At 33.7% G+C, this 17621-nt stretch overlaps 1 protein-coding gene and 1 pseudogene across 1 annotated transcript; one reads left to right on the top strand and one right to left on the bottom strand.

Annotated features, from left to right (window-relative positions):
• The first annotated feature begins 271 nt into the window (after positions 1 to 271).
• On the top strand, positions 272 to 14407 carry LOC149185149 (uncharacterized). Its single transcript, XM_089415565.1, has 2 exons — positions 272 to 798; positions 14293 to 14407. Exons 1-2 carry the CDS (start codon positions 272 to 274, stop codon positions 14405 to 14407), a joined length of 642 nt encoding a protein of 213 aa, XP_089271691.1.
• A 1052-nt stretch (positions 14408 to 15459) lies between these two features.
• LOC149185148 (uncharacterized) lies at positions 15460 to 16486 on the bottom strand (annotated as a pseudogene).
• Between the last annotated feature and the right edge of the window lie 1135 nt (positions 16487 to 17621).

Here is a 17621-nt window from a genome sequence, read left to right as displayed (position 1 = left end):
GTTTGTTCTAATAAGGTGGTCAATCTTTCTAGTTTTTCTTTTGACCCCCAGTCTTTAGTCTCTTGGAGAAGGGTTTGAATTTTTCCCTTGCTCCTAGAAAGATCTCGGTCAATGATATCATCTGTGACATTGAATATGGTATTAGAGACTTACCGGAAGTCACTAAAGATACCATCAGGCAAGACTGTGTGGTTGTCCTCAGAAAGGCTATGCCCCCCAAGAGCAACGTCAGTAAGCTTGAATTGACGTTCTCAAGTCCTTAAACAATAACATGGATATTGTTGTTCTGAAAGCTGACAAGGGTGGATTTATGGTTGTTCTTGATAAAGAGGACTATAGGAAGAAGATGTTAGATAATCTCCTGAATAGCGGGAGCTATAGGAAAGTTAGTAAGGGCCCCATGAAGAAGATTTCCAAAAGTGTGGCTCTTGCTATAAAGAACAATATCTCAGTCAACTCATTTAGTCATAAGCTCATTGACAGTAGCCCTCTTACCCCTAGAATCTATGGACTTACTAAGATCCATAAGGGAGGGGCTCCTCTAAGACCCATTGCCAACATGATAGGAGGTCCGACTTATCTTCTTGCTAAATATTTAGCAATGAAGCTTGAGCCCCTTGTCGGTAATACAGATTCCTTTGTCAATGACTCTGCTTCGTTTGTCAATGAGTTGAAGGATTTTAGGCTCGATCCCACTGACAAGCTTGTAAGTTTTGATGTGGTCTCCCTCTACACTAATATCTCTATCATCGAGGCCATTGAGGTCGTCAAATGCATTATTGATCCTGATACTGCTAAGTTAGTTTGTATTTGTCTAACCTCTACGTTCTTTTCCTTCGATGGGGAATTCTATGAGCAAACTTGTGGTGTCGCCATGGGTTCCCCCTCTCCCCTATGGTGGATAATCTATTCATGGAGGATTTTGAATCAAAGGCCTTGGCCTCTTCTCGTCTTCTTCCTAAGATGTCGAAGAGGTTTGTGGATGGTACTTGTGTCATTTGGTCCCATGGCAAGGAAGAGTTAGACCTTTTTTTCCTTCATCTTAATAATCAGTCTAATTCCATAAAGTTCACCATGGAATTTGACTGTAATAATAGTTTGCCCTTCCTTGACGTCCTCCTCTCTAGGAATAAGGATGGATCCTTTTCTCATGAGTCTTTCGGAAGAAAACTCATACAGATCAATATCTTCATGCTAATTCTCATCATTTCCCAACTCAAAAACTCGGTGTTCTACCTTAGCGATTAGAGCGTTAAGGGTTCTGATGACAACCATCTCAATGAAGAGAAAGCACACCTCTTGAGTGTCTTCTTTAATAATGGGTACAATAAACACCAATGTACCAAGGCTTTCCTCAAAGTCGAAAAGGGTCCTAAGGCTAAGAAAGAATCCAAGAATTGTTTTTCTGGGGTTCATTTTCCTTTTATATAAGGAACCACAGACAATATTGTGAGGATCCTAAGGAAGCATAAGGTTCCTTCAACCTTTAGGCCTCTAAATACCATCCGAAGCTCCCTAAGATCCGTTAGAGACCCTGTGGACCCAAAAAATATGAAAGGTGTTTACGTTATCCCTTGCTCATGTGGGACTCCCTGCATTGGTGAGATTGGTTGCTCGATTAATCAAAGGATTTGTGAGCATGCAACTGACATCAAGCATGGCAGGACCCGCTCTTCTGCTTTGGTAGAACATGCAGAAAAATCTAGGCATCACATCTGCATTGAGGAGGCCTGTGTCACTGGCAAAGTTAGTCATTTCCATCATTGTGAATTCAAGGAGGCCCTGGAAATTGAAAAAGGGCCCAATAATTTAAATAGAGACGATGGTTAGAATATTAGCAGAAGATGGGTCCCTGTCCTGTCCTCTTAGTTTGTTTCTGTTTACTAATTATTTTGTTTTTAGGGTTTGTTGTTTCGTTTTATGAATTGTTTTGTTTTTTGATCGGTTTCCCTTCTTTAAAAAATATTTTTATCCTATTCTTTCTTCGCTTTTTAGTATTATTTCATCTCGATCGTTTTGAGTTTTTGTTAGACTTTATTGATTTTCTTGACTCCTTATATTGATTGTAGGGCCCTAGACCCTTATTATTTTTTGGTTGACCCTAATTTATTTAACCATCCCTCTTTGATTGCTTTGGGTTTGAGTCTCCATTAATTATTAATTTTGTTATAGGTTCTTGACCCATTAATCAGGCCTTGGCTCCTCTTTATATATTTTTTGACTCTATTTCCTGTCTTTGTTTGACTTTGCCTATTTGTTTATGGTTTGTGCTTATGTTTTTTTCAATCTTTTCTTATTATATATATATATATAATTTTAATAATTATAAATTATAATTCATAAACTAGCCGATTATAGAATTTTTATTATTAAAATATTATTTTTCATAAACTAGCTGTTATATGATCTTTTAGTCTCTACATCTCATTTTATTTAAGGCTATGCCATGATTTGCATCTTCATCTAGTCTTGATGATGAACCGCACTAGCTGGTTCGAAACAAGTGGACAAAAATTTCTACCAAGAAACTCTTCTTAATATAATATGGATCATAAAAGCCTAAATTCAAAAATTTATATACTTTCCTCTTATATATATAATTTACTAAATTAATTAAATAATTTATTAATATGGAGTATAATTAGAAAAAAATTAGCATTTTCTTATAATTAAATAAATTCTCTTTAATTCTACTTTTATACCGCATAATTCCTTGACACTTCAATTATATTTTTTATCCTATATTTTAATTGTTTTCTTTAATAATATATTTAAATAATAATTATAAAGCATATATATTAATATTAAATTTAATTGAAATAAAATAATGAAAGAAAAATAATTAACTATCGAAATTAAAATTATTTTAATTATAAAGAAGCCTAATCCTCATATGGATGTAATTAATTTAATCAAAACCAAAATACAATAACACACATTTCCCTGGTTAAAAAAGTAATGGTACGAGGTTATGCAGTCCATTAGCACGCGTGCTTTTGGTGCCAAACAGCTTAGACAAATTTGATTTGTTGTGATACTTTCTTGTACACTGTTCATGTACTTTACATTGTGAATATGCCTTTACCAAATTTTGTATCAGTACGTCTCAATTTTTCTCAATAATTCTTCTCCACACAATGCCACTGATGTCGATCTCAACCCTATCCATCACCCAACTTTATCTCAACTCTTCTGCCTACCCAATCTCCATCGCCTGAATCCATCATCCTAGGTTTCACCGTTCTGTCAATGGCCGGCATAAAGTGATTGAAAAGGAATATGCAGAACATCTCTCTGGGTTCTTGCTCTGAAAACAACTTATAATTTCCAGCATAAAGTGATTGAAAAGGAATATGCAGAACATCTCTCTGGGTTCTTGCTTTGAAAACAACTTATAATTTCCAGATTCGTTATCATTTCCAATTTATCTTTACTGATTCCACTGAAATTACTCAGCAGAATCAGTTCATCAGTTCTTTGCATTCACCCTCAACCAATAACTGTCCTTGAAGCTTTGACAGATCTATATTTTGGTTTTAAGTTATTTGATGGGCAGATCTGTTTTTTGGGAGGGGAGAAATTAATTTTTTTCGTGGCCTAAAAATTAAGGATTAAAGTGAGGTTGCTGGTACCAAGTCAGATCAGAAATATAATTATTTAAGAATTCATCGAACTCAAAACTAATACAACAATCTTCAGTCTAAGGGTTAAAGATTAGAGTGAAATTGCTGATACCAAATCAGATCAGAAATATAATCACTTAAAAATTTACCAAACTCAAAACTAATACAACAATTTTCATAAACATGAAACTATTATAACAATATTTATTAAAACATTATTACTCATCATGTCACTACCCAAAATTTGAGTAATCCCAATTGATTTTCGAAATCTCTTGAATAAATAAAATTGTTATTTAATCATTTAACTCTTTAGAAATAAAAACAATACCAGAGATAATGATATGACAATTTTACCCTTAATCTAAACAGCAGCACACACAAGCATTTAACAGATAATGATATGGCAATTTTACTCCTAAATTAGTTTTTTTCGTCGTCTAAAAGTTAAGGATTAGAGTGAGGTTGTTGGTACCAAGTCAGACCAGAAATATAATCATTTAGGAATTCTCCGAACTCAAAACTAATACAACAATCTTCAGTCTAAGGGTTAAAGATTAAAGTTAAGGATTAGAGTAGGGTTGTTGGTACCAAGTCAGTCACCAGAAATATAATCATTTAAGAATTCACCGACCTCAAAACTAATACAACAATCTTCAGTCTAAAGGTTAAAGGTTAAAGATTAGAGTGAGGTTGCTAGTACCCAAATCAGACCAGAAATATAATCACTTAAAAATTTACCAAACTCAAAACTAATACAACAATCTTCATAAACACGAAACTATTATAACAATATTTATTAAAACATTATTACTCATCATGTCACTAACCAAAATTTAAGTAATCCCAATTGACTTTGCAAATCTCTTGAATAAATAAAATTTGTTATTTAATCATTTAACTCTTTAGAAATAAAAACAATACGAAATAAAAACAATACGATAGATAATGATATGACAGTTTTACCCTTAATCTAAACAGCAGCACACACAAGCATTTAACAGATAATGATTTGACAATTTTACTCTGACAATAAATAATCTGAACAGCAGCGCACACAAGCATTTAACAGATACCCAAAAGAGAATACATAATTAGATCACCATTCAGTCGAGTCTGGGGAATCTAAATTGAAAATTGAACAATTTAAGCTCTATTAGCCATGGCACATAAATAGTTACAGAGCTGAACCTATAGTATGATTTTGAGGGAAGAGACTCTGTCTGTCCCTGTACTATATAACATTAATGGAGATCAGATTACATGGAAATTAGCAAGCAAATCTGGCTAATATTGACCAGAGACACTTTCAGAAGCTCCCTGATGGCTCTAAACATCATAGCAGCTTCATCATCTCCTGTGATCTGAGAGACAACAGTGAATTCATATTGCCTGTCGAGGACAGAATTAGCAGAATAACTCTATGGAAAATATTTAAAATTTGCCAGCCTGCCTGATCCCCTGTATATCAATATGTAAAATCTACATTCTCAGCGCTTCTATGAAAGCGTGACTGAATACAATGACACAAAGAACAACCCAACAATACAAGAAAAACAAGGAAAATCGTCTGTGTAATACCCATGATTAAGATTTTCTGTCAATCCTCTGCACCCTGTTGTTTCTTGAAACTCCCTGGATCCTCTTTATAAGTGTTCTTCTTAATTCTGTCTTGAGTTCTTCTTAATTCTGTCTTGTCTGTGGGGATTTTCCATGGCATCAGAGGCTTGCGTAGACTTGTGTTGCCATTCTGCTTGACGTGAGACCCACGGATCTTCCATTCAATGTCTCTGCCATTCCCCTCAAGTTATTCGACTTTTCTGGAAAGTGGGTAGAAAAAGAGGGGTCCGGCGCACTGGGTTCAAGGTTGCGTACGCGTCCCGGGCTGCTCCTGCAATTCAGATAAAATGGCAGAGATGTGATAGAAATCTCAGTGCGGTCTCTGTAATGAATTGGATAAATTAAAGTTCATTGTTCGCGGATTTAACAAAGATTTTCCAAAGTTAAAATCAATTGGATTTAACATTTTTTTTTCCTTTTCTGAAGTTGAAAACTACTGCAGTGTTGAAACATCAACGACAAAGGCTTCTTTGAATACTAAGCAATAAACGCACCGACTTTTACGATTGAAATGTGACCAACCAGATTTCTGGAAACTTAACTTTACGCAAATTATGGATTTTTCAAAAAGAGACCGGCTCGTGTTCGCCATTGGCCAATGGGGAATGGGGTTGTGATGCTATGCTTATGTTTCATTGCAGGAGTATCTACCACGTATCCAGAAGTGGGAGCCCATGTTATATTGAAAGCTGTTTGATTGGGTTTGAAGTTGTGGCTCTAAATTCATTAAAAATTGTTCACAGGAATCTTGAATGGAAGCACATATACATTGGGATTAAAGAGGCCCATCGTCTTGAAAAAGGGACATTGCGGAGCAATCAAGGAGTAGGACAAATTTTATTACCTTCCTTTAGTGAAAAGGAAACTAAACTAAAAACTAAACTAAAAATGGTATGGGAATACCCTTTTCATGTTTTTCAATCATGGCCATTTGCTGGGGTCATTTGGAAGATTTCATGATCCTTGCATGGCATGGAGTGTTACATGTATGTTAGAGAATGGAGTGTTACATGTGTGAGGACGAAGTTGCATGGCATGGAGTGTTACAGGTGTGAGGATGAAGTTGGATGAAGTTGCATGGCATGGAGTGTTACATGTATGTCAGATGAAGTGTTAAGTTGCATGTCATGGAGTGTTACATGGATGTCAGAGGATGAAGTGGGGGAGGTTTAATAAATTGCCTTTTTGTTTCACTTTTAAAGAAGACGGGAAATTTTCTTCGTGTATTATAATTTGTGTTCCAATGACATTAGATGGCATAAATTTTCCAAGTGTAGGGAAAGTTTAGGTTGTTGGAAGCATTGTTTTTTCAATTTGTTGCGTCATTGTGTGTCTATATGCCAAGCGTGTGAGACTCAATTTCAATGGAATTTGGTGGTGGTATCATTGGGAGGAAGGAGATCCACCTTGACTTGGGGTTATAGTTATTAGGGTAATGGAGATTTGGCACACAACCTTAAGTAGTTTATTACAACATTTGGCATCATCATAGGAGAAGTGTTTGTGGAGCAAGCAAACCAAGTCGTTATGCAGAAGGAAATATAAATTGTGTGAGTACAAACAAGCAAAAAAATGTTGTAGGTGTGAAATTCAAGAGGTAAAGAGACAATTCAGGACTCGTGAATTGGGGCTTATAGACAACAAAATTGTCATCACTAGTATGGAGGCCCATAATAGAAGTTAGGAAGAGGTACAAAACAGGGAGACTACCATAATCTTGGAAACCAAGGAATATCAAGGTATGCAATATAGGAATAGGGTTAGGAGAATTATTCTCAGACATACTACCTCTGAGTTGTTGAATTTTCAAAACATGGCACATGTTAGGGTGAATCTATATGTGGGCTCAACTGCAGAGAAGGAGGGTGAATCGATGAAACAACTTCCCTATGGGATAGGAATGGAAAAAGATATTCAAAACAATGTGGATACATAATATAAATTTTCTAATCTTGCTGCTTAATGTGTTTTAAAGTATGTTTTCTAGAAGGAGTATGTAACATACCCAACCCTTAAGTCTCTTAAGGAGGTGAGGGTATCAAAATTCCTCTTCCTTCAACCGCCTTAAAACTCGTTTTCAAGTCTGCCATCATCTTTTGCTTGATGAGAGCTCTCCAACAATAAAAATTTATCTAATTTTGATCTCTAAACACAAAGTTATTCCTAGTTAAAGATTTTACCTTCAAAGCACCATGTCAATTTTTGTACTAGTGCCACGTGGTGAACATGTGGCAATCCTTTGCCCCCATGTCCCCGTTGTACATTTTCTTTCCACGTGGCAATCCTTTGACCCCATGTCCCCGTTGTACATTTTCGCATTAGATACGCATGGATGACACATGGGAATCCCTACCCATGTGTTGGTATCACATAAAGCCACATACTCATGAAGACATGTTAGTTGCCACTCACATTCAAATCCAAGATTTTCCATAAATCCCTATATTATGTTTTTCTATATCTTTGATCCTTTGGATCCATCTGAATCTAGGATTTTCCCTTTTCTCCATTGTGGTTATTCCTTCTTATTCAATATTTTTGATCGATCAATGGTCACATCTAGATCTAGGAAAATCTAAAGTCCCATCAACTAAAAAGCTAGATTTCCAAATTCTCACTAATCAGACCATCCATTGATCCTTGTCATAGCCATGAGCTTGCTACCTAAGCCTCCACCTTAGTGTTATTGTGCCTCTAATCCATGTCAGTGCTCGTCATGCTAGCATGATACATCAATGATACATTAGCATGTCATGTCATCCAAAACTAGTTTATGTGCCATGTCATTGTGACAAGTCAACAGTCACATATCTATAGGGTCTAAGAATACTCACATGGAATCCATGTAACAAGTCAATATTTTGGACTAAATTTTTGTTTTGTTAAATAAAAATAATGTATCAGTCGATTCTTAAAAATTGTAAAATATGTTGTCCAACATGTGGGAAATCATTTTGTACGAAAGGACATCAGGGTAATACACAAATACAAATAAAAATATTAGAAGAAGAAATCATAGAACTTGAACAAAAAAACAAGGCATCAGAAAAGAAATATAAAGATCTCAAAGATTTGCTTTTACAAAAAATCAAGAGAAAAGGATGAGGAAATTATTCGTTTAAGAGACCAAATAAAAAATTACTTGGGAAAGTCAAGAAGTCCAAGGCTAAGAAGTAAAAATTAAAGCAAGAAAAGGAAAGTTATGAGAATAAACTCAATGAGAGTCTATCAGAGAAAGAAGAAGGAAATTTACGCTTAAAAACCCTTATTTAAAAGTTGTTAGAACAAATTAGAGATTTAAAAAGGGAGAAGTTTGAGCATCAAAATGAAATTAAACAAGAAGCTGAAGAACATTCAAGTTTTAAAAAATCATAACCAAAATCTTCTTACTCAGAGTAAGAAACTAAGGATGACAAGAAATCATTGGAAAATAAAGTAGAACTTATCACGAAAGAAGTATCAAAGTTTTTAGACGTATCAATCGAAGTTGAAGAAAAATGAACAAATATCAATCCAGTGAATATCACAACTCAAGAAGATGACAAACCAATTGAAGTAAGAACACATTCAGATGTTGCAGTTCAAATGATGAAAATTCCAAGTGAATATTTTGTAACCAACTCAGCAACATCAACACCTGAAGTAAATGAGGAAAGTGCCACATGCATGATAAGGGAAATCCAAATCACAAGAACTCCCTATCGACATCTGAATCACAAGAGCAAACATCTCAATCAGTCTACGTACTTGTATCACTCAGAATAGAAACAAAAGACTTATGTTCTGAAAAATATCGAGGCTGCAAAATCCAATATTATGATAAGAATTTATCCAACAATCAAATAATAGCAAAATTCTATAAAAAATTGATTTATGATGGTTACATCCCTTCTTAGTTCAACAATTTTGTTTGTTACTCAAAAGATCATATCATCTTGTAGCATCTAAGATGACAACTCAAAGAACTCTGAAAGATACAGATAGATTACAAGATAAAGAAACATATGATACACCTTGTCAACAATAATCTTTGAGGACAAAACTTTCTGAAGAGGAAGACAATGTTATGGATATAATATAAAAAAATAATATAAAATAATAATTAGTTACTGAAGAGGCATGTCTTGAAGGACATGACCATTATGAAGGGGCACCTGCCTAGGTATATAAGCGGGATATCATTTGTAACCATCTCATCTCATATCATATCTCTTGTACATTCAAACATTTCTATATAAATACTACTTGTCCTATAATGGATACTTTTATATTTCAGGTATTCTGAATATTCTGCTACGTATACACTTGTCCGTTACACCCCCCTACACAGTCTGTTCTACTAGTAATTGGCATTCAATTTTTTTCAAAAGTCTAGCTTGTAACATTTCTAGATTTTTGAATCCCTAGAAACCTTAATGTCGAGTTTCCTACTTGCACAGTTCTTTCGCTTATTGTTCTTCAATCTAGCCCATCTAGCATTTAAGTTTGTGTTAAATGCTAATTACAAATGCTTCCACATGCCCAAATATCTGGACCATGACAGATTATGATTCCATGATCCCATCACATGTCAGATCTAACTAACATCGTTTATGACTATTAATAGAATCTAGATCTCGAAAGACTTCAAAACCCACTATTGTCGCCAATTTGACCCCAATTAATTCTTGGCTCCTTCTGCTAGTTTTTACCTTGTGCTTCCTCTCATATTCTCATCATTCCCTTAAATTATCTTATTTACCCTGCAATAAATTAATTGTTATAATAATCATTATTATAACTTATAAAAATTATAGAATTAAATAAAAATTTGAAATTCTAATTGTAAATTATTTTTTTACATAAAAAAATATTATAACTAAAAGTTGTAGTTTTCATTATAATAATAATAATTTTTAAAATAATTACAAATTAAACCTAATAATAATTAAAATACAAAATTCTAATTATTGAAATAATTACCTGAAATAAAAAATAAAAATAAAAAATTAAACATAATGATTAAATTATAAAACATAAATTACAAATTAAATAGATACAAATTTTACTTCTTAATAAAAAAATTAAATAATAAAGAAATATTAAACTAATTAACCCTCACCCCTCATTTTATAACACTGATAAAACTCCAAGCAATGCAAGCATCATTCAAAAATTTGAAGGTATGGGAGTAATAAACACATGATCCATTATTTAATATAAAAACAAACCTCCTTACTCCACAAATCTATAATAAAGCACCACTTTAAAAGGAGACAACTTCCACGTGAGTCTTAAACACTCGTTAAAGCATTCACGTTAAGATCAGTTATCACCCATTCGAATTTCATAAAGCATATTTTCTACTCACTCAGGGAGATCCAATTTATATTAGAAAAATATTCAAAGCCCAAATTAACATATGATTTGTATTAAGTCATTGAGATTTAATCACAGATTAAAGATTTCAAATAAAATTTAATTCATAGATACATATATTAATAAATTTTAATAAATTTATATAATAGTATTTATTTATTAAAAAATTATAATTATAATTACATATATAATATTATTTGAAATATATATATATATATATATATATTTATTAAGATTATATTGTATAAATTATTTAGAAAAATATTTGAAAATTTATGTCAAAATGAAAATTTGAAATTTATAATTAAAATTTTATTTTAAATTTGAAATTGAAAACATATATATATATTTCAAATTTCATTTATTTAAATTCAAAAAATTTATTTCTAGTAGTTGGGTAAAGAAATTGTGCAGATTTCAATTTAGCATGAGATGAGCATTGAGATTTCATGACATATTTTGTAGAAATGCATACTTTTAAAAGGGAAAATCATATTACATTTAATATTTTGAATTATATTTTGTGTGATTTTGGGAAATAAGTTCACGTTAAATACATCATTTATGACTTAATGTTTTATATAGTGGGAAAAATTTTACTGGGTCTCACCTAAAGTAAAAATTGAATTTCATTATTAATGTACTTAAGATAATATTATGAGGAGAACATGATGAAAGGTAAGTTTATGGTTTAATTTAACTTATTATAATGTTTTATATTTGAGAATTAATTTATATCTTTTCTTTTAATGCAACTGTATTTTTCAAAGAATTTTTAATATGGAGGATTTGAGGCCAGATTTATTTATGTGATGGAATTTGTATTTCGTTTAGTTACAATAATAATTATTAATGTAATTTTACTTGGAATTTATGAGAACTGAATGGGAAACGAATTCCCACTAATATAAAAGAGTATGTAAGGGTTTATTTTGAGAAATTTTTGGGCAGAGCTTTTTGGGAAGAAGACTTTTGGTGGAAGCTTTTTGACATATTGAAGGATGGTAGCTTTGAGTAGAAGACTTTAACTATTACAACCATCTTGTACATGCTGCAAATGGTCTCCTTCCTGTGACATGGAGGTTTTAGTAATAATATTATAATTCACTTCTTTTATTTTTTTTCCTTTGTGTTCTTTTTAATTTCAAATTTTATGCGTTCATTATTCAAGAATGGTGGTTTAACTTGATTATGCATTATTCTTGAACACGTTAAATTATTTTAAATATTTTGGAATACTTGATATCTAGGGTTTTAGAATCATATTTTGAGTTTATATGTGCGTTGTAAATTCAAAAGCCATAAAAACTAGTTCTTGAAATTTTATTCCTTTTAATTTTGTTCCTTTTAATTTTATTCATGTTTTTACTATTTTCCCCTCACTGGAAAACGTGAAATTATTAGTGATTACTTGACTTGTTCATATTTTCTAAAGCTTCATACGTTACATTTAATTTAATGTTTGTCTAATATTTATTATTGGAAATTATTAAATTAAATTATTCTAATTTTTATGCAAGTTTAATAATAATAATACTTGATGTTATGTTACTTAAACCACATAGTTCAATTAAATGTATCTAACACCAGTGAGCTTTAATTTTCTTTCTTTTCTTTAATTTTAATTTTATTTCTCACTAATATTTGTGAATTATGATATATATTAATTTCGCTAACATTTGTGAATTATGATATACATTAATTTACCTCCTCTGTCATTAGTGAAGTTTTAATTTACTAAGTTTTCTCGAGTTATGTATCTACCATCCTTTTTCTCTAAAAAACATTATTTTATTTAAAATATTCTTTATTCAATAATTTGGCCTTTTATTTGTTAATTAGAAAATCCATTTAATTTATATTAAGTTTACAACGACTATTCATTTTTATTATCACTGGGGTATACCCCCTGCGGTGAAATGGAGGATAGCCCTTGTCATTTAGAGTGAGAGGATCTAGGATCCTCAGTGATGTGGTCTTAGGTTTTCCTCAGTTACCAGGACAATTTGTACACCAACACCCACCTCTGACACTTGACAAATGATAGACTCTCTATTTAGTGCACTTGAAAGATCTTGGATTATGCACTACTGACAGATCTTGGTGCTCAAATTCTTTGATAATTAACACATCCCACTAATGTTCCTTTACGAGTTGATCCCCTTTCTAACCAAGATCTCGGTCATGGTCCCCCGTTGGACCATATGACTAGTGGCTAGGGTCAATGCCTCCAATCCCGAAATTCCCAGAAGTCAGGCTTTTGACAACCGATTACAAGCCATTTTTTATGGTTGAAATTAACTATGACGTAGCAGATACCATGCCCAAATTCTTCTAATGATAGTGAGATCCTCATCATCTTATTAAGGCATCCAAACCTTCATTCGAGATTCATTTATGAGGATTTTCTTCCAAGGAGTTAAAGAGGACATTGTTCATAGTTTGCCCCCATCGAAGTGAAGCTTCTCACTCTCCTTAACCATAAAGACACAAAGGTTACAACCCACCACAAAACCAAATAAAAGCTAACATCAAGACCTACCTTCACAAATAACTTAGTCCTTCTAATGTACCAACGTCAAGAGACCTCCAAGATTTCTTATCCTAGAACAAGGATACCTTTTAGTTGTTAATTATACAACTGATTCATAGCTTCTCTAGCCTATCTAGATTTAACCAAGTTCCCTTGGTTGACAGCCATTGAGAGTCTTTCACAACCAACCAACCATCTGATTGTCTAGGGACTGAGCGGTTAACATCTCCCTTCTTCTCAGCCATAATACGTTACTATAAAAAAGACCTATTACAATCATAAATGTGAAAGATAAACAAGACTAAGTTTGTCTTAGTCACATGATCAAAATCATGGGATAAACATCAAATTTTATTACCTTATGTTTAATTAAAAGGAAATTAAAAAAGGTTTGGGGATCCCCTTTTCATGTCTTTCAATCATGGCCATTTATATTAGGGGTCACTTTGAATGTTTCATGAACCATATTCTACATGGTGTGGAGTATTACATGCACAGGGATAAAGTGGGGGAGGTTTAATAAATTTCCCCTCCTCTTTGAAGAAGTGGGAAAATTTCAAAATTTATGTTCCAATGGCATCCAACCAAGTAAAGTTTGGGTTGTAGGAAGTGTTGTCTTTTGAATATGTTGGGGGTTTGTGTGTCTATATGCCAAATGTGTGAGACTTAGCTTCAATGTAATTTGGTGGTGGTATCGTTGGGGGGAGGATATCCACCCTGCCTTGGAGTTATAGTTATTACTTGGTGATGGATATTTGGCACACAACTTCAAGTAGTTTGACAAGGATTACAACATTTGGCATGGGGCATAGGTTGGGAATTACAAGAGTTCTTGTGAAGCAAGCAAACCATGTTATTATGTAAAAAGAAATATAAATGTTGTGCGAGTACAAACATGCAAAAAATGTTGTAGGTGTGAAATTCAAGAGGTAAAGAGACAATTGAGGACTCATGAAGTGGGGATTATGGACACCAAAATTACCATCACCAATATAGAGGCCCATAATAGTAGGAAGAGGCACAGAATAGGGAGACTACCATAATCATGGAAACCAAGAATTATCATGGGAATGCAATAAAGGAATTGAGGTGGGAGAATATTATTCTAATATATATTATCTTTGAGCTGTTGAATTTTCGAAACATGGAACATGCTAGGGTGAATTTATCTGTGGGCTCAACTGTGGAGAAGGAGGCTGAATTGGTGCAACAAATTCACTACGGGATAGGCACAAAAAACGATAATCAAAATAATGTGGATATGGAATTTTAACTTTTCTAATGTTATTGCTTATTGTGTTTTAAAGTATGCTTGATGGAAGGAGTATGTAGCATATGCAACCCCCTAAGTCATCTTAAGGAGGTAAGGTCATCTTCCTTTAGCCACCTTAAAACTCATTTTCGAGACTACCATTGTCTTTTACTCATTGAGAGCTCTCCAACAATATAAATTTCATGCAACTTTGATCCAGATATTGGATGGCCAAGATCAAATATATTTAAGCAAGAAGAGAAAACACCCAATATTTAATGGAAATAACTCTATATTAAAAAATATAAACTATTACCACTACATTGCGTGGACAAGTCTATCCTTTTACAAAGTGAGACCCATTATTTATAGCCTCTTGAGTTACAATCCCATGGGTAAATACTATGGGAGGATAGCATGGGTGGATGCCACTTTCCATTTGGATCATTCCTCCCCCCTTAGGAAGTAATGGTCCCTGTTGCATAGAGTTCCCTCCTGAGAAGCTTTTGTTGAACATGAACCAATGAAGAGAAGGGTTGACCATGGGTTTGTGGATGACCCAAAACCAAGTGTTGTTGAAGACAAGGGTTTTGAGTGGATGACCCATAATTATGGGTTTTTTGATGACCCATAACCATCATGAACAAAGATTCGAGGATAGAGATACCCTATAATACTTGTGAGCCAATTGTGACACTCACAGTGTGCAACCTAGTGAATGGACTTTGATGGAAATGTTTTTGTGTGGTTGACCTATAATCATGGGTTTATGGATGACTTGTAATGCTTGTGGTCCAACTGTCAGTATGCAACCTAAAAAATGTACTTCGGTGGCAAGGGTTTTGTGTGGTTGACCCATAACTGTGGCCTTATGGGTGACCCATAACCATGATGAGATAGTTTTCTTGTTGGTCTTCCTGGTATAAATATGGTGGCTTATCTTTGTAAATCCTCACAGGACCCATTGCAATAAATCTATCAAGAAATCCATGTGCTTTTGCCATCCTTAAATGAAACAAATTTTCTAGGTATGCCATCTCAACCATATAAGTTGAAATTGTGTCCACTCCTATTTATGATGCTCTTGAGGCTAGGATGAGATCAAAATATGAATGTTTAATTTGTACAACATTTAGGGACTGTGACATAGCATATTTGACCTTCATAGCAAGATGAACTAGAGTTTCCTTCTTGTCTTTTAATGGAAATGTCACAGGAAGATATTCGACCTCCATAAAATTGTGGAATTGAGTAAACATGAGAAAAATGAGAAACAAATTCCAATACATAATGCCTTGCACCATGAAACTAAAATTATCACTAAAAAACCTGGCATAATCTCAGAGTTTGAACTCAAAAAATTTCAACATTGTAGTGTTCATATCTATCCATAGATAACGATTCTCCAATATTTTTTGTAAGGATTGGCATAGTTGAAGTTGCGTCTTAAATATTTCACAACTAATTTAAGAGATTGACATAATGTTGGTAAAAAGAAAACTTAATGGCCATTGTCGAAGAAACAAAGATAAAGCAATATAAAAGATAGATGAAACCCTTGGCAACAATTAGTGACTGAACCCACAATTGAATAACTTGAAGATTCCATGCCATTGGCCTCCCATATTGTGAATATATGGAATAAGAATAGGATAATCCAATGCCCACTTTTGTAAAATGGTAAACTTGCTCTAACAAGCCCTAAAGAAAAAATGGAAGCATCGCCATTATAGCCATGATCACCACCCAAGCATTGATAAAACAAATGGGATAGAATTTTGATCCATCCTTAAAGAACTAGTGGGTGCACTTTCACATCAAGATGTTGTTGGAGTCCTCTCTGGAGCTTGATTCTTCCTATCTTACATATCTTACAGAGATAGTTGACAAGAATGGCTCCACCTCTAACTCAGGATCAATGTAGAGTTGATAGAAATTTTTCTTATAATGTATGATGGCGCCAGGCCAAGAGGCCATGTGAGGGGGAATGAGCATGTTGGACTAGTAGTCATTGGAATTGTCTACTGGAACCATGATATCTGCACTAGTGTCAATGTGATTACATATGGAGCTTAGATAGTCAGCAAAACTAATGTCCATGGTTTGTTGGTGTGAGAAATTTTTAAATCAGTCTTCGAATAGGGTATTAGGTCTCCCAACTTATCACATTCTTGTGCAGAGTGTGGTACTATGACAAAAGTTCCATGGTGATAATTGATTGATATATCCAACTAACCCTTCAATCCATTCCCTGCACATACATACTTGGACCTACAAACAATCAAAATGATAATCCTCTCCTTTTAATAAAATCTCCTTATGGCTTTTCATTAGTGGTGCTATCAACCTTTCAGGAATCTTACTTAATAGGATGTTTGCATCATAAGATGATCCAACCCAGACTGGTCGATAACTCTAACCAACTGTTTTGATTTTTTTATGTTAACTATTGAATACAATCTCATGAATTTCTCTCTTTAATGGATGACAAGCCATTAGCCAATGGGACAACTACTTGAATTTACTCAAAATGTGTTAACATATCACAAGATCTTTATCCATAACTAGTTTATGAAGAATGCATTGAATCAGAAACACCCACCATATATGTATTTAGCTTACGCTCTTTATTGCTTCGATCCATACCTGTTGCCAAAATTAATGCAATTTCCAACCTGTAAATATGGTGGACAAGACCTATGGGCCTTGATAAACACAATCTTCTTCTTCTTTTCTTTTGTTTTTCTTGAAGAAAACCTTGTGAGGTTTTACTAGATTGTCGAGATATGCTCCTGGCATAAGATAGATGTGATCCAAGCATGTGTTACCTCATGCAGTTGGTTGCATAGCCAAAAATCAGTATCTTTGATGAAATAATGACGATCCCACCCATACATTGGAGCAAAAACATAGGTAGCAATAGATCAAGGTTGATACCATAAGCACATATACTGCCTCATATTCAGTGTCGGCAAAATAATAGGCCTCACATGCCCCATGTAGGCCATGCACCACTAGTTAACAAAATAGTGAGAACAAATCTACATTTTTGAATACCCTAGCCAATAAAGAGCTAGTAGCTAGGAGGGAGGCAACTTAGTAGAAACATGCTTCTAGCGAGTTTTTTTTTAGAGGAGTTGTGCATCCGTAGAGAGAGACTGCAAAGCGAGAAAACAAATCTCTTGGGGGTTGAGTATAAAATGGTTGTTTTTAGGATTCTATCTAGTATTGAAAC

The sequence above is a fragment of the Pinus tabuliformis genome, chromosome 3_2 (assembly GCF_031772625.1).
Source record: "Pinus tabuliformis cultivar Carrire ecotype Pingquan chromosome 3_2, CPIR1, whole genome shotgun sequence".
Lineage (NCBI taxonomy): Eukaryota > Viridiplantae > Streptophyta > Pinopsida > Pinales > Pinaceae > Pinus > Pinus tabuliformis.
Note: the sequence above shows the minus strand (reverse complement) of the source record. Positions and strands in the feature narration are given on the sequence as shown.

Excerpts from the sequence above, each read along its gene's own strand:
- LOC149185149 (XM_089415565.1), top strand. The coding sequence starts at position 272 with ATGGATATTGTTGTTCTGAAAGCTGACAAGGGTGGATTTATGGTTGTT. Across the intron at positions 799-14,292 it reads ATTGATCCTGATACTGCTAA|GGTGAATTTATCTGTGGGCT; the intron begins GTTAGTTTGTAT and ends GGAACATGCTAG.